This window comes from Siniperca chuatsi, linkage group LG10 (genome assembly GCF_020085105.1).
Source record: "Siniperca chuatsi isolate FFG_IHB_CAS linkage group LG10, ASM2008510v1, whole genome shotgun sequence".
NCBI classification, from domain to species: domain Eukaryota; kingdom Metazoa; phylum Chordata; class Actinopteri; order Centrarchiformes; family Sinipercidae; genus Siniperca; species Siniperca chuatsi.
In genome coordinates this window covers 3,657,194-3,676,049 of record NC_058051.1, presented here as the reverse complement: position 1 = coordinate 3,676,049, position 18,856 = coordinate 3,657,194, and the positions used below count along the sequence as shown (strand labels likewise).

At 38.3% G+C, this 18,856-nt stretch overlaps 1 protein-coding gene across 3 annotated transcripts in view; it reads right to left on the bottom strand.

The window, feature by feature from the left end:
* The window catches only part of LOC122883404 (kelch domain-containing protein 8B-like), a 178,985-nt gene that overhangs the window by 21,483 nt on the left and 138,646 nt on the right, over positions 1 to 18,856 (bottom strand). Inside the window, exon 6 of one of the 3 annotated variants that reach the window (XM_044212031.1) lies at positions 1,796 to 2,730. The exons of the other annotated variants lie outside the window; for them this stretch is intronic. Coding sequence (XP_044067966.1) covers positions 2,633 to 2,730 — 98 coding nt within the window. The 3' untranslated portion in view covers positions 1,796 to 2,632. Of the gene's footprint in view, positions 1 to 1,795; positions 2,731 to 18,856 lie in introns of those variants that run through there. 3 annotated transcript variants of the gene reach the window in all.

The following is an 18,856-nucleotide window of genomic DNA, read 5'->3' as shown; positions in this document are numbered from 1 at the left end:
TTCTTATTCCACGCATTCTTCTTCCTTGTCAAAACTTGGTGCCTACATTACCCACAATGCATCTCAACTGCTGACATTTCAGAAAATGTGTGTGTGTTATGGTAGTAGCGACTAATGTAGCCTCGATCCGCTAGCCTCACGTAGAGATGAGGAGCGGGCTACAGAGGTGTGGTTAGCATCACATACAGCATTTTTCATTGCTGCTTTAACATATAAAAGGACAAATGAGCCACTTTGAGGAGGGAATGCTACAATTTGTCAGCACAAATGATTAATTATATTGCCCTGGCCAAATACAAACTTTGAGGAAAAGGAATGAGCAGGCAATAATTTACTTTGGCCGACATTACACTTGTTCCTGTTGGACCAACTGATTGCTGGGGCTGCACACACAGTTAGGCATGCATACACACACCTCCTATATGAGAGCTGGTGAGTTGAGTGATGTGTGAGGCAGAAATGTGTCTGGTGGACTCAGCTGGAGGAGAGGAGACAGTGTTATTTAAAGCTCAGAATCAATCCTCTTCCTTCTCCTGTTTAGCCCTCCCAGACACCAGCACTTCACTCTGTACCCATCAACAAGCTCAATAAGACAGGCGCACACACACTTAGAAAGGCATATGAGACGGAAGCAGCAACACACACACACACACATATTAAGACACAAACCTTCAAACAGATGCACATGCACACAAACACACAAATGAGCAGATTTGAATATACACGTAGGTAGATGTGGACACAAATACGCACAATTTCACCTATGCATACATAAACCGTTATACTCTCTCCCCAATACACACACTTGCACGCACACACACACACAAACACACACACACACACACACACACACACACTACATCTGCCCAATGGAAGCATACAGTTACACCCCACCTTGCCCCATTTCCAAATGTCATCACATGGTAGAAATGGTAAGATATTGGCAAAGAAATGAGTTGGTAATGACATCACTTTAGATGGCCAAAAATGCATTGAATATTTCAGGAAGAAATCAAACAGCTACACTGCATGTGATCACAACCCACAAGTAGCTCAAGACACCAGTCAGCAGATGTCCATTTCTTTCATAGAATCAGAAAAACGTTGGCTAACATGAACCACGTTTGTTGTATTTTTCAGCTGCCCATAGTGTGAAGGCAGGTGAAGCAACCTTTTTAGATGACTGACATTTCAAGGTTTACTGCCCTGCAAAGCCAAATACAGTAACTACATATCTGTTAAGACCAGAAACTAACTTCTTGACATCTGTTTTAACATATAGAAAATATTATGCCATAGAAATGTATAATTACCCTGAAAACAGCATATGAAGTTTGCTGCAACAACAAAACACAGCTAAAAACGAAACTATTTACTGCACTATGGCTTTGTATAGCACTCTGGGCTGCAGTAATTACACTATGGCTCGGTAATTTCTGGGCTCTAGAACCCACCATTGCATTTACTGCACTTTCTACCACAGAAAAACCAGTGGTCACAGAAGTTTTCAGATCCTTTCAGTAAAAGTAGCAATATGCCATCACAAGTAAGAGTCCATCATTTAAAAAGTTCTGTAGTTAAAAGTACGTAACATAAATAAAATGTACTTAAAATATTAAATGTAAAAGCACTCAATGCAATAAAAAAAGAAATCGTAGTGAATGTTATATATATATATATTATTATAGTTTATATCATTTTATGTTTTTATTACTGATGCAAAAAAAGTGTAAGAAGCATTTTACAGTTGTTGGTTCACAAAGTAATTTGAACAATTGTATATACTGTTGGGTAGTTCAGAAAAAAACAATGTATAACAAAAGATCAACAAAGATCATCATATGTGTGTAAAATCTTAATTCAATCTTAAATCGAATCATGATGAGGAAAAGCTAAACAGTAGTTTGGGTAACAGGTAGCTAGTCTAGCTACCTGTAGCAGTAACCGCCATTTAGTGTGGTTACTGGAAATTACCTTTAAATCACATACTGAAATGTATTCAATTGTAGATACATTTTTATATCAGTTTCAATATACATTTTTAATAGTAGATATACAAATACACAGCAAAACAGTGATACATTTAATGAAGTTTATTTTCTTAAACAAACCAGTTCAAATGGAAAAGAATGCTCAAAGAACATCTTTTGTTTGTAGATAGTGCATTTCCCCGTGAGTTCTGCTAAGATTGACCAAAGGCAGAGTGCAGTATCTACATTTTTTAGGTATCATGTATGTGCCCCATATTTTCTTTAAAAAAAAGCTGCCATGACAGCCATTACAACGGAACACTATTCGGTGTAGTTTGTACCTATTATAAAATACACATACATCTTGGATCGCCTAAATTCCATTTATGAAAAAGTACAATCCAAGCTAAATTGAAAAATGGCCCACATTATGAGGATACAGTTTCACATTATCTTATCTAGAATGCAATATATAAGCATTAAGATAGTCCACAACAGTATTCACCACTCAGACATACCCAACACTAATCTCAGCATGTGAATCATCACTGAAGGAGTTTGCAGAATGAAAAGAAATGACCTTAATATATCCAAGGTGTTGAAAATGAGGTTGATCACTGTCAGAAGCGTTTTGTTGTCCCTACCCACTCTACTGAGTTACATCAAGGTCTACAGTGTGTATCGATGCCGTGTTGTCCCCATATGGTCGAACGGATCTGCATCTGCTGGCTGACAAGACTGATGATGAATCCAGCCCGACCTGTACAGGCAGGTAAGATGAGATTTCATCAGTGTGAAGTAAAAAGCCTGGGGCTGATTCTGAGGTGCTAGAAGTCATTCAGCCAGCAACAAACAACAACAAACTGAAACCAAACTGAATGCTGTTAAACACCCACATGCATACAATCTGTTGTTGCAATAATGCACTGTAAAAGGCTGTCAGGCAGGCAAACAAGCAGTCAACTGGCAGTTGAAGGCAAGATTGCTGCAAGTTAGAGGGAGTCAAATGCATATACTGTATAACTATATAAGCATGGCTGCATTTTAATTAGCAAAGACTAATATTGAAATATCAGTTAGCCAACCAGTAAGAATGGCAATCAGTGGAAAAAATGCAGAAGAATGCATTTGTTTCTGAATCTTTTAATGGTCTTCTATACTGTTTGATAGAGCACATGTGTTAGTGTTGTCATGTCATATTGAAAAATCTGTTGTTCTTAACTCAACCTGATTGAGTCATCTCAAGTACTCGGTTGAAGTACAAGGTCATTTATTTATCATTATATAACACAAGGTTGTATAATGAAATTAAATTAGTAGTCTCTTCTTTGCTACATGCAACACACATAAAATATATATATCCTACAGTTATTTACATATGTACATACACCTATACACCCAGGAAATAATTCTGTGTATTTTTTTAATTTGCATCTGGGGGAATGCAAGACAGCAGCAACAAGATAGTGAAGATAATAATATTGTTATTATTGTCACATAAAAGTTCGACATCTGGAAACAGCGTCCATCCACTTTGACTGTGCTTGAGCACCAAGCACCATCGATATAAACACAGAAACCGCCTCCCCTCATCCAGCCAGAGTCTTGCGCTCTGTCAGCTCGGAACACGGTCCGCCCGTTGAGTACTTGATCCAGGATGCTGGTGGAGCAGGTCTCTGCAAAGATGTGCGCACAACAGTTTCAGATTTCCTGTTGCCTGGCCGGAGTCCCATTTCGTCCAGACCAGAAATTAGCCAGGAGCAGCCTTAAGTCCAAACTGGGCCAGCTTGGTTCCTATCCTGGCTCTTCCTCTCCTCCCGGTGCGATCACAAAGCACCCGCCGTGGTGTCTGGTCCGGTTGATCTGGCTGGATGGATCGTCTCAAGGTCCGCTGCCCTTTAATCCAAAGCCCAGCTTCCTTTTCCAGTGAATAGGTAAACTCGGTTGAAGTACCATCTGTTAGGCCCAAAAGATCGGTGTGGTCACTCTTGCGCTGTGAGTCGCAGACAGTTTGTGACTAAAGTGGTAACGTTACTGGTAGAGTTTTGCGACAGAAAAATTAAAAATGAAGCGTCACCAACAACAGTAAGTTTAAAGAATTTAATTAATTGATGTCTTTTACCATCTTACCATGTAAAAGTTAAGTTTGGATATATGAAGGTAAGAAGGACTATGTTCCTACTGTATGTAAGCCATTAAATGTAAGACAATGTGATAGTGGCTATACACTATACACTACAAGCTGATTACAAACTGTTGTATATACAATAAATCTAATGCTATTCCACTGTGATCACTTGGGGCGGTGCAACTTCTGTCCAAGTTTATAGGAAATACTACGTTTTCTTGTGTTTAAATTCAAGTCAGTGATGGATCCTCCGCCCAAAAAAGTAGTAGCACCAAAACACAGATGAACAAGTTTGATCAAAGACTGAACTACATTACATTACATTTTGGACTTTTGTTATTATGTTTGACCATTAGTTTTTTTATTAGATTCAGTCATTTAAATAAGAAATGTCATAAGTAAAATGTTATATTTATTGGGTTTTAGACATTGCTCTTTTCCATAAAAAATGTCTTTTACTTCACTTTAACGGAGAAAAATCATACAGATGCTGTACAATGGACAGTGGTGGATGTTCATAATTAAAAAAAATTGTGTGGACACAGCTGAGTTTTTTGATGTTACAAACTAAGAAAAAAAGCTTCTATCTCTTCTGCCACTCTCCATCTCTCAGCAGGTCTTTTTAATGTTCTGTGGAATCACATGTTACATGCTGCTATAAAAAGCCTTCAAAACGCTCTCTCTTCCCTGTTCACCAAGTTTTCTGCTGGATCCACTGGTGCAGCACAAAGCCTTTAAAAGTCTCTCTCCCTCTGTGTTTCTTTATCTGGCTCACTGATAGTGAGTATTTATTCCCCTCTTCTCTGCAACTGGATAATCACATCCACTCACAGAGCCTCACACACACACACACACACACACGAATGTACAGCCTGAGGCAGTTGCTGCAATGCAGGTTTGATTAATAGCCCTCTACTATAGATTACAAGGATTGATGCAGTAATCTGCATGTCTTATGAGGATTGAGGGGTTGTGCAAAGCACTTGGGAAAAACAATACATCCTACAAGACATCCTGTAGAGTGCAGAGATAAGAGTATGTGTTCATTCATAACATGCAAGTACAGTCGAGCACCATGGACAGTTTCACATGAAGAGGATAGACAGCTGCCTGAGTTGAATGAGGATCTGGTGAATGAGGGAAGATATTACTGTGCTCATTTCGGAGATGATCCTGGACAAACCGATCATTGCGACTCAGTTTTATCAAGCAGGGCTTTAGGGGACATTCAGGACCAAAATTGTGAGGAGACACAAGCTGCAGGTTTCTACTAGGTCTGCTAATGAGTCTCCTTGGCCTCTCAGTAATCCAATAAATATTCATGCTTAGTGGGTGGGCCTGCAAGTTGATGTGGGCTTTAATCACTTCCACTGTCATGACCACATCATGCAACCTGACACTTCTGAACAGATCTACTAATGTTCCCATGAATGATAATTCCTCTCCATTCTGATTCTTATAAATTCCCAAAGCGTACTGGGAATGACCTTCCAGAGTGCAAACAAGTACAAATAAATCAGTACAGTAAATCAGTCAGCTGCTGGACAGAATATGAAAATCCCCCCACTGAAAGCAGAGCCCAAGTGGATATGTTTATCAACCACGCCTACATGAAGATTTTTTTTTTAACCTTTATTTAACTAGGAAGTCCCTTGAGATTGAAATCTCTTTTCTGAAGGAGACTTGGCCAAGACAGTTAGACACCAGTTACATAAATAAAACATAAAATAAAACATAAGAGACAGGGAATCCAAACATCAAGCACACAAGGAAAAGACTAAATCCAGCTCAAATTAGGTAGTTGCATTTCTCAGTTACATGGACTTTTAACATGGCTTTAAATTTTTCAAAGGGGAAAATTTCTAAGATGAAGAGCACTCATCTAGAAACATTGCATGTTATTAAATATATAAATCTTGGACTTGGGCTGGCCAGATTGGCATGATTTCAGAGAAGGGATGCACATTTGTAAAATGAGCATAAATGTAGACGCAAATTTAAAGCCCTGGTTCTTGGCAATAAGTAACTGTACATTTATTAAGAGTTTAATTGAAATTAATGCCAAGACATTCTAATATGAAATAATATTATTCTTAGAATGGCTGCACAATGAGATCAAGGATCATCAATAAGAGGTCCATCTATCTGAGTCACACGCTTTAGCTTGTCTCCCATTCACTGTCACCCCTTGACTATCAGCTATTTATACAGCGTTGCTTGGTAAAACAGCAGGGCACATCTTGAAATCTGTTCATAGAGTAGCAAAGAGAAGACATGCAGGGGAGAGTGTAAACATGACAGAGATGATTCAGAGAGAGAAAAACAAGTCTTTGGTACTGAAGGTCTGACAGCGGCTGTCAGGTTTTGAGTCATCGCTCAACACCTCTGTGGTCTTCTCTCTCCCCCAGGCAAGGAAGGGTATCACTGATTTGCGCACCGTAATTATTCTGCAGAGAGTGCTTTAACAGAAAGAGATGTAATCAGCAGGAGGCCTAACAAATCAATTTGATAGTCTGTGCAATCACAGGATAATATCAGCTTTAGCACTGGCAGAATAACAAGAGTGGCGATGACAGCTGCTGTTTTAAAGCCTACATGGACTGTAACAAAATGGAAATTATATTATTCTGTCTCTCTACCTCTTTGTCTCAATTTCAATTCAATTCACTGGGGCTTTAATGGCATGGGAAACAGACGTTTACATTGGCAAAGCAAGTGTGAAATATAAACATGTACATAAGAAGAATGAATTTCAATTTCACTCTTTCCAACTTCCATCTGCTCACTCATCTTACTGATTCTGTTTCTGAGGATCAGTCACATAAAAGTTCACTCTTCTATCTCTTTTTTTCTTTCACAAACTCTCTTATACTTCCACCCAGCGAGACCACGAGGATGTGGCTACAATTACTGTGTGAAACGCAGTCCACAGGGGCCAGTTGCGACCAGAGTACATATCCATTAGCCTCTCAGCGCGTGTGTGTGTGTGTGTGTTCACATATGTGAGTACACACCATGAGAGAAACATAGTTTTGTGAATGTGTGTGTTCATACTGTGGCAGTGTGAGTGTGTGGCTGATTTTTTTTAGTGCAGTTAACCTGCAAATTGTACATGTAAGATTGTGACTTCTCCTGCAGTGTGTGTACATTGTTAAAGTGTCAGATTTGCGATATTATAACACGTCATTTCTTACAAACTCCTAGCAGCATCCAGCCAGCAGACTTCCTTGCCCAGGTTTTGAGATATTCTCCTCTGAGGTTTCTACCAACCCAATACAATGTAGGTGAATGAAATTTAATTTGTCGTGCTCACAGCTTTGAAAAAATTACACTTAAAAAATTCAACAGCAACACTTCTTTCGGGAAGGTTAGATTAAGTCACAGACTGACAAGTTTTCATTGCAACTACTTTTTCTTCCAGGAAGACAAATCAGTGCCTTCCAAAACAAAACTGTTACAAATCACCACTGCAAAAATAAAAGTGTTTACTGATCTGACACCACTATGAGTAAGGTTAGTTAGGTTAGGAGGAAGAGAGATTTTATTGTCTGTTGTAGGCTATAAGCCCCATCTGTTTTGATGACTATTGTGTGTATTTTAACTTCATTTTAATTTATTCATTTTGATGATAATTTGCACTATATATGCACAATTCATATATATGTTCAGCTGCTCTTTAAAGGCAGGTGCTGTTTGTATACACATGATCCAAATTTGGCCCCTCCTTCCCAGCTCAGAGCAAGAGAGAGAGCTAGAAAATGAATGAAAAGAGGGAGCCAGAATCAGAGGAATCAGAGAAATAAAACCTTATTTTCTGAGCGTTTCTGCCCTCGGTCAAACAGACCTGCAGCACTTTATACATCCATACTCGCATAGCCCGAGCTATCTAGATGCGCTATCGAGACAGCGCATCTAGGCCAACCTCATGCACAGACAGAGAGTGAGAGAGAAAGCGACAGCGAGAACCCTATATCAAAATACCAGTAGCCTACCTTAGAAAGGATGAAAGCCGAAGGTTACCGTTTTCATTTAAACCTTTATTTGCACTTAGAGAAAGGTGGGGACACAGTCCGGCCTAAGTCGACTCCTGACTTCCGAGGAAAAAAAATGTCCACCGCAGTGAAAGCCCGATATATTTTAATAGCTATTATGTTTAGTTTTTATAATAATTTTGCACTACATTATATGCACAATGTAAATACAGCCTGTTAGTTCCACTGCTGTAAAATTAAAGTTTGTGTGTTTTGACTCTGCGACTCCCAACTGTAATAAATGAGTGAATTTGTTATTTATTCCTTTTGATTGCTTGTTAGAAACTAATAAAATAATTATTACTATTATTCACTACTATTTCACACTCTATAACACTCTTCAGTGTTAAATAAGGTGATGTTCTATCACCAACATTATTTGCTGTTTTTATTAATGATTTGGCAAGAGAGATAAAGCAGCTGGAGAATGTGTGGCTGTGAACTTGTAAACATTCTTCTTTATGCTGATGATATTATTTTGCTGTCAGAAAATGAGAAGGGTTTACAAACAATGCTGACGTGTTGCTGAATGGTGTAAAAAGTTTGTATCAATAAAAAAAAAAAACACAAGTTATGCATTTTCGAAAACCAGGTAGAGGAAGGAGTAGTTTTCAGTTTTGTGTTGGTGAGAAACAACTTTACAGATAAATTTAAGTATCTTGGATTTTTCTAGATGAAAGTATGTCTTTTTTAAATGGTGCATTGTGTTCTAGCAGACTCGGCAAGTATGGCACTAGGAGGTATTGTAGGTAATACTAAAATGCTGAGAGATATGGGTATGACATACTTTACATATTATATTCCAAACTGTATTAAACATGTGTATGTCCTGTTTTAGATTATGTGTCAGGAATATGGGGATTCATAAGATTTAAGAAAAAACGAACAACACTGCTGGTTTTACCAACCAACAGGGTGGCTAGTGATAATCCCAATATTTTATTGGGATTTGTCTGTCCGAGGTAAATGGGCATCTGAATTATTTGATTTACTAAAAAGTGTGGACTTGAAGAAAATTATTTTCAAACAGCAATTGTGGAGGTGGAGGTGTTTAAATACCAAGTCCGGTGTACAGAATTATGGGCAGAAGAAATCTGGCAAAAGTGAAAACTGAGAACTTATTGTTTATTTAAGAAAGATTACAAATGTGAAAAATATGTTAAGTAAAATTTGCCTAAAAGTCAGCGATCACTCTGTGCACAGTTAAGATGTGGTATATTACCAGTACATATTGAAAAGGGAGGAAGACGTGTGACTGAAGATGAAAGAATCTGTGAATATTGTGAGCTAAAGGAGAATGAAATTCTTTCATTTCATACTGTCCTTTATATCATGATTTACGAATTTACATTCATTACAACAAATATTGTTTAAAAAAGTTCATGTTCCTGATTTAGATTTGATAGGTATTGAGAATGGAGCTTTAATTGAATATCTTTTTGATAATGCTTTTGCATTTTCTAAATATCTTTCTAAAGCATGGGATAGAAGGAGAAAAGTAACATATGATAGATACATTCAGACTCAGACTATTCTATATGAATTGTGGACTTTTGGTTTATGAATTGGATCAAATATACAGTGTTTGGCACTAATGGATGCTGATGTAGTTTTTGCTTGCTTGGATTTGTGTATTGTGTCTTAGGTGGCTGTGTTTGTGTGTTTGTATATTTGTTGCATTTCAATTGTGGGATATCTCCTGGAGTGTTATTTGTGGGAGGTCTATGTTTGGATGATGTTTATGTTTATGTCTCTTTTTGGATGATGTTTATGTTTATGTCTCTTTTTGGATGATGTTTATGTTTATGTCTATGTTTGGATGACGTTGATGTATTGTGCTGTTAGATGGTGGTGGGTTAACATTCTGGAATGCTTGGTTTGTTGTTAGTTAATGTGAACAATTCCAAGAGGGATGGGTCATGTAAATGACCAGACATGAAAATAAAATATTTATTCATTCATTCATTTATTCATTCATTCCTATCGTGCCCCCTTCCTCTGGAATAACCTCCCTGCTGATATCAGACAGTCTGACTCTATTGAGGCCTTTAAATCCAAACTTAAAACTCATCTTTTCACCTTAACTTTCAGCTAGTTGTTTGTTTTTGATTACCTTGTACCTGTTACCATTATCCTTCCGGCGGGTCGGTCTCAGTCTCAATGAATCCATTAAGCCTAGTACTTATAGACCATGTTTGTCCTGCTGACGAGAATACTGTAAACTTTCTGAAAACCACTGCATCTCTTTAACCCTCTGTTTGTTTGTGTCCCACAAGCACATGAGCGTCCAAGCTGTGTGCCTATCTCTCCCCCTGGCTGTCGGTGCCTCTCTCCAGATGTTTTGGATCTGGATCTTTGTCCTCCAGGAGATTTAGCCTCTCCTCTCGTCTCTCTCTCTCTCCCTCTGTGTGTGTCTGTTTCTTGCTCCTACCTTTGTGAATGGTGTGCTTGAGTTTTGGGTCTTGTGTGTTTGTGTAGTCTGTCCACTTCCAGGTCTCCATGGTGGAGAGGAGGTCGTGTGGCTCAGGTCCCATCTGAAGTTGCTCGATGTCCTCCCTGATCTATTCTTTGTGTATGTAACAATCTATTTAAAATTTTGTCATCATGACTGTCCATACTGTAATTTTATTATGTTGGTCTATTCTGTTCACCCGACATCAAATGCATGTCAGTCCGTCCTGGGAGAGGGATCCATCCCCTGTTGCTCATCCTGAGGTTTCTTCCATTTTTTCCCCATTAAAAGGTTTTTTGGGGAGTTTTTCCTTATTCGGATCAAGGGTCTAAGGAGAGAGGGTGTCGTATGCTGTACAGATTATGAAGCCCCCTGAGGCAAATTTGTGATTTGTGATATTGGGCTATATAAATAAAATTGACTTGACAATATCTCAAAGCTTGAGTAAACTAAACCAAAACTATGTGCACGGATAGGTGTCACTAGAGGTAAATAAGAAAATATGTGTCTTGTTTTTAGTTTTGTTATTTAGGGGAACTTACCCTTCAAAGTGATAAAGAAATAGTTAGAAAAAGTATTAATGGAAACAGGGTCAAAGAGCAAGAAGAGCCAACACATTCCCTCTAAAAGTCATATACATGCTAAAAGGAGCCTGGAGGAGGATTGATGGTCTGATGTAAACACTCTCATAGAGGACACATGGTCAAGACAAATCACTTTACCCTGACAAGGTCATTTTCAAGTGGTGATGGAGTGCTGCCTATAGAGAAATTAAGAGGTTGTGTTCAAATCCATTGTGTGTTTCTCGCTGTCGTTGTGTCTTTGAATTAGTGCTTGGGGCAGTGCGGCGTGTCAAGTGTTTCTCCAAACCTCTTCATAAAACCATGACTTTGTCTGACAGATGATTTCATCTCTCTCTGGTTCACCTCCTTATACTGCTCTTGCCTGGAACAAACCTGACTCTTGTAGAGAGCCCTTCGGTCAATAACTCAAGGTCATTATTGAATTTCCATTCAGCACGATTACGGTGCTTTTCATATGAGTTAGAAAGTGTGATGCAAGTTGCAATATACTCATTCTCAGTATTTCTGTCTTTGTGAGTACTTAATTGAACAGGCACAGAGCTGCTGTCAAAAGCACACATTCAGAGTTTTATGCCTCTGACAGATAAATGCCTGATTTTTCTTTGCACTTGTAATAAAATGAGATTCATGTCACTAAGGTAACAAATGCTTTTCAGTGCTTAGAGGGCCAAAATGTTGACAATAAAAGTGTGTCACAAAAATCGCAGCAATTAGCTTTTCATGCGCCTTATGTAGGTGGTTCTTCTGGTTTTGGCAATTATGTGTTGCCATGCTTGACTGGAGTAATGACTACTTTAGATTTCAGCTCTTTACACCTTATCCATTTACATGTTGCATCTTGAGGTTTGTTTATTGGGTGCCTGGTACATGAGTGGATATGTTACATTAACTCATCTTCTTTTCCATGTTGTTTAAAGACAAGGTATATTAACAACCCAGTGTCCAAGGAATTACGTTCATATTGGACCTTTAAATTTATGTCCAATGGAAACTTAAGTACCAATGCAGGGAGTAACGTGCCCTTCATATAGCGAGGCAGAAAGTAAAGGTGTGAAGGTTGGGGTGGTGAATGGGCATGTAACACGTCTGACTTTCATGCAGGAGGCTGGAGTTTTCGTCCCGTCATAGACTTTTAATGTATCCGAAATTAACTTTTTGAATTACCGGCATATTTTTTACCCGCCAAAATTATAAATTGCCTTTTTGTGTCACATGTACATTCCTTTAAGTACATTTCATTGAGATAATAAGGTATTATTTTGAATACAAACTTAAAGAAGAGGCCAGAGCAAAATTTGAAACAAAATTATTTCAATATATTGATCAAAGGTTAATTAATTCAAGCCTGAATGTAACTCAAGAAGTCTTGATCTCAAAATTCTACTGAAGTATTTGCTATTAAATGTACTTAAAGGTGCTATTGATAACATCCAGCCACTAGATGACGCACTCCCCCTCCCAAATTCTATTCCAGTGGTTGCCAGTTCATTGCACAACCTGCATATTTCTAACATTACAATGTTTGAGGGAACTATCAAGTTAGGTAACTGGACGCAACCATCACTAATGCTCCTCAGGGACTGACGCTGTTATTTTTCTAATTTTGACAATCTAACTGGTGACAACACATTAGTTAAGGTTTTAAGGACTATGACTGTCGGTAGTTGTTGTTTATTTAGTTTAAATATGCAGAGCTGTTATTTTATGGGTTATTGTTGTTCCGACGATTAAGTTAGCTAATATGTGCTAAAGTCAGTGTCCATTTTTTCCACACTAACTGGCAACTATACCACGTGATACCAACGTCGTTATACTATTGGCTCACAAGCCTTGTTAGAAGCAGGAACCAAATATCAGACATCTCACACGGAGATAAACAAAACATTCATTATGGACCCATCAAAATTTTTTAAATGATTAATTCACAATCATAATTTTTTTTAGGAAAAGTGATTTTTATTCCGCAACTTTCTAAAAGCTCTGTGGATGTATTTTTGTTTTTAAATATTTGTCTACATAAAAATGTCATCAATATAACCTTTAAGGATCAAGCATAAAAGTAATGGGTCAAACAAAGGAGACCGGGTTAATTGATTGTTTTAAGGAAGTAGTTATTTTAACCCAAATCTAACCAAGCAGTTTTGGTACCTAAACCTAACCAAACTGCGACCGTCTGAAATGTTCCCCAGCAAGTTTTATTTTGAAAGTCTGGACCGGCGGGTGTAATACACGCTTTGGCGTGATACCGGGTTGCAGCAACAGACCGTCAGCAAGTGATAGTTTAGCGGAGTATCTAATGTCCCATAAACAGTGCTCTGACACAAACAGCAGAGGACAGAATCAGTCCGCCCGTAAATGACACCAAAATGCATTAGAGACTCTCAGCATTTAGTACGAACATTTACCCGCCAAAATAGATATGATACTAACTATGTAATAGTTATATACATTTATATAAAAACAGTGGAAAACAAACGCTTAGCTCCAGCCGTAACAGTAGTGGTGATTGTTGTAACCATTTCAAAGTGTGGCAAAAAGTTGTTTCAGTATTTTATTGTGGAGAAGCCATTATCCCCATTTTAACGATCATCGTATCCCTTGGCTGTTCAAAATAGTTATAAGCACCTTTGCCTTTAAACATGGTCAAACAAACCTTCGGACCCACAGTTTAATGTCAAGCATATCCCGATTTTTATGCTTTTGACATACTTTCTTTTAGATACAGCCCAGTATCTCTAGGAATTACATTTGTATTGGACGATTCCACATTTTACGTCCACTAAGAAAAGTTTCTTGTCTGGAAATAGGCTTGTCTTTTTAAGAATTCAGGGTTTATTTGTTGCTACTATCTATTCCATAAATAAGCCATTCATCATTAGCTGGATTCAATTGTTAGCGATGCAGTTAGGGGCAGCCTCGACCACCAGCACAGAAGAAATGTTCTGTACATGGCTAATGGTGAGACAAGCTTTGGTTTCAGGCTCCTTGAGACAATATTTGGCACTGAATAATGATTCTATTTACTATTTTCCTGCAGCAGTCACACCTTTGCTGCCATCTTGCATGGTGAGTAAAACAAATCACCGTGATGACCTGTTGCATTTCACCACTGCTACAATCCCCTGAACAAGCACTGGAAGGCCTCTTTTGGTAATGAAACTCATTATCAGCATCAGTTGAGTGAGGAAAAGTGATTGAAAGAGAGTGACACAGAATTAGAAAGCGTGAGCAGGTGAGGTAAACAGAATAAAAGAGAGCCACCAGCTTTAGATTGGAATGACATTTCACAAGCTAAACTTCTCTCCTAATCAACAGGCACTCCTAATAAAAAAAAGCACTAACATCAACTGAGCTAATTACTGTGTAATTGTCGGTTAATCAGTGTCACCACGGGGAGCAGATGCAGTGAAATGTGGATTAGTTACAAATAACGCCATGGGTAGTAAAGCACTTTGGGAAAATATTATTTCTATTTATTTAATGTAGCCTATTTATCTTGCTATATAGGAAATAGGGTGAATTGAGATTGTGGCGAAAGAACCTTCAGATTCTCAGAACCTCTTGACAGAAAAGTGTGCTTTTATGTAAAAATTTTATAATGTTTTTTTGTTTTGTTAGTTTTGTTAGTTGCTAGAGTTCCAGGAGAATCTTCTGCTCAGTGTCTCTGCTCCTGAGTAGGTGTACACCAAAAGAATAAGAGTGTGAAATATGTGTGACCAGAGCAGGGTCAAAGAGGACAGCAGTAAGAAGAAATTGTCAAAGCGTTCAAAGAGACATTTAAAAAGTGAGAGGCTAGGGGAGGTCAAAGTGAGAGGAGGTGGACTGTGTGAATGGCCAGGATGAGAGAGCAAAAAGCTGAAAGGAAATGGCTGGGGAGACACTGGAAGACTTTTTGAAAAGCTTGATCTTCAAATTCAATCGCATACATAATGGATATGACTCACACCCAAGACAATTGACAGTGATGTCAAATCAGAGCTTGTAATCATAGCTAGTAACTAGGCATGGTAGGCCTATCAAGCTTTGGATTTCTATGGTGCGAAACATGGGGCTGTAGTAAGAGTGATACTATTTAAAGAGTTCAGAGAGTGGTGTCTTTTTTAAGCTTTACAAAACCAAAAATACAAGAGCAAAAGTGTAAGAAATTGATTAAACAGTGTTTTAACAACTCAGCGGCTCTAACAAAAACTGCAAACATTAACATTATTATTATTTTGTGGGGTTACGTCTAGTCTTTGTCTTGCTTGTGCAATATGCAAGCTAAGCAGCCAAACAGTGTTAAGTTAGAATGAAATACCGCTCTTACATTTTTCTATATCATAATACATTAACTAAATAGCTCTACAATGCTGCTCCTTTATTTACATTACTTATGGATCATAAACTGGTGAGGATGACGTGTTGCTTTAGCCTCAGTCTTTTAGCACAATATCAAGTATGTAGCCATCATATTTAAGACCCTTTAACAGGGTTCTTGTTTAAAACAAGTCAGCTGGAATGGAACATTAAAGAGTTTCAACCAACTCATGGAGCTACCATTTAGCTTAATTAGCTAGTGTTGGGATTTACAATAGTTAAGGGGGGCACCACTTGTATAGGTGCAATCAATAAATTATGGCAGAATTATCAAAGTTAATCATTAATAATTTTAATGAATAAAGTCCTCGGGGGCACCACTCTTCTTAAAGAAGAAAAATGAATTAATTGATTGAGTCTCATAAAATACACTAACCTATCAATTTGGAACTCAGATTAATAATTAAATTAATAACTATAACCAGAATTACTCACAATAGCTAGTAAGTTGAAGGATTTGGAGTTCAACATAGAAGAGGTTGGCAAATTACTCACTCTTGTGCAACATTAAAGAAGCTCGGAGCAGAAACACACATCTGGACCGAAGTCTTTGATCCGAATGCAGCTACGCAGGAGCCTGCTAGATGTCTGCAACAAAGTTTAGCGTCAACGGCTGCCACACACAATGCCTGTCAGCATTGTTATGTCAACAGTTATCTCATTGCACTTGTCCTATAGAGCAGATCTAGACTATACTCTTTAAAATAAAGTAATAATACAATATATTACAATACAGCAACAATTACTGAGGGGGACAGGGCTTAGCAAACATTCGTTTAGGCAAGGGTGGGCTATTACACACTTGCGTCCTGGTACAGCATTGTTTATCACTGACATACTACTGTATGGGCCTCTAATCTCAAAGGAACCTGTGTGATTATTCATAAACCAATATACTGTCTATTAACCCTAGACTTTATAAAACATGCACGTAGAGTCCATGACATCACCCATAGGTTTCTGAAGAGCTGTTGTGAAGCTCAAAGTGGACGGCTCCAGTCGTCACCATCTTTGCGTTGCCTAACTCCGGCTAATCCAAAAATGGGCAAAGAGGTGGAGCTGAGGCGGGCCGAATGAAGCCTGGTTGATGAAACCAGCTAGTGGCAAGCCACCTGAGAGGGCAGCCACCTGTCACTCAAAGCAGCCCGCCCTTAATTATGCATAACTTTAAGCCTTAATATTATTTAAACGTACAGTTGTCATGAACAGGGAAATTAGCTATAGAGACCAAAACCGTATTTTGTACCAGGCTGTAAACATGTTTATTTATGCTGTAATGTCGGGCATTTTAACATGGGGGTTAATGGGGATCAAGTGACTTTTGGAGCCAGCCTCAAGTGGCCATTCGACGAACTGCTGTTTTTGGCACTTGGCATTTTTCAGCCCCGGAAGTTGCTGCTTGATATTAACATGCAAATCAATCCAACATGCATGTATAATCACTGCAAAAACACTCAGGAATCTAAATCTAGACTGTTCAGTATGGTTGGAGGGGAGAAGGATTTATCAAAAAAGACAGTGATAGTAGAATTTCTAAATTGTTATCTTTGTGCAGTTATAGGCTCTAACTTTTCAGTGTAACTACAAAATGTTCATTGGCGGCCTACACACCAATCTGTCTATCTATCCTGATGTCGCTGTAAATATCCAACATCTTTGACATAACCAGTGAAGCTCAGATTAGTTTTCAAGATCTTTCAGGCTTTCAAAATTGATTCTGTAAACGCTTCACTGTACCAGGTAATCCGTGCCGACCGTCAGTCCTAACAGCTGAGATCAAAGGAGGGAGAGGGGTGGGGGGCGAAGGGAGGGAGGAGGAAAGAATGAGAGAAATCTTAAAGATAAAGAATGGGTTGACTTCACATTCCCACTACAAGCAATCTGTTGGCAGATCAAAGCCTTGCATCCTAACCCTCTAAGGAGAGGTGCTTGATTGGCACACCATTTCTGGGAAGAAGATTTGCAGGCTGGTGATGTTAAGGCTTTATCGCCTGCGTGAACTCTAAAATCCATATTAACTTTCACATAAGTTTCAGTCGAAAAACCCTACATCCTATTTATAGGAAGGAAAAGTAGGTATATAAAGGTGTATTAACAAAAATGACGCCACCTTGCCTTTCATGATTCATGTCCAGGTAAAAATGTCATCATTTCACATTACAGATTACAGCTGAATTACTGTATTGATTCTCTAAACTGTTCTTGGTTGCAACAGCAGAGTGTGACAGCAGAATGAGCTTCATTTCCCAGAAAATTCCTAAGCAGGCATGATGCCTACAATAATCAGAGTAAAAAAAAAAACAATTAAATAAGCTTCAGAGAAAGATAAAAGAGGGTTAAAGCAATATTGAATAGAGGACAGGGAATAAGATTTGTCAGAACTGTCAAATATAGGCTATGTTAAATGTTTTAGAGATATTTTGTAAAACAGTGTTAAAAGTTCAAGCCATCTTGAATTATACATCTCACTTATACTTCTGAATAATCTGAATTTTTCTCCAATGCCTTTTACCACCTCTTTCTTTTTAGCCACGTTAGCGGTGTGGCTCTAGGGATGGCAATGTTGCAAAAGTTGGCAAAGGGAATGTCGGCTGGTCTGTCATTCGTTCCATCCCTTAACTTTTCATCTAGCGCTATTATTAGGTCAAAATTTTAACTTGTCCAATATTTTGGTTGATGACGAAATATCTGCTAAACTAATGACATTCCCATCAGCCTCAGCTGTACTTTTTGTTTAGAGCTAATTAGAAAATGTTGGCATGCTAAAATGTTAAACTAAGATGTGAACATGGTAAAAAAAAATATTTCCTGCTCAACATCAGCATGTTAGTATTGTCAGTGTAAGCATGCTAGCTAGCATTTTAGCTTGATGACATTAGCATTTAGCTCAAAGCACCACTTTGTCTAAGTAAATCCCCACAGAGCTGCTAGCGAGGCTGTAGAGCCTTAGTCTTGTTCATAATATCAGGCTGCAAGAGTAGAGCAGAGAGTGTGATAGCAAAATAAGAGAAATTTCCCAGAAGATTCACAGTTATTAGTAAGAACTACAATAATTCCAGCCACATTGTCAGAAGCTAAGAAAATAATGAAATATTTTTCTCCAATGCCTTTGTCCTCGTTTCCTTTTAAATGATCAGGCTTGTTTAAACAGATGTTCACACCGCGGTGGGACTAGAGACTGAGTATTCATGCTGAGCAGAGGGTCAATTAGTTTGGCCACCTTTTTCAGCAGTCTAACTGTGGGTGTTACTGCTTAAGTCCCATAGCAATAAAAATAAAACAATCAATCTACTTAAGCTAAAAGCAATGGGATGTTCACAAAATGTATAAAATAT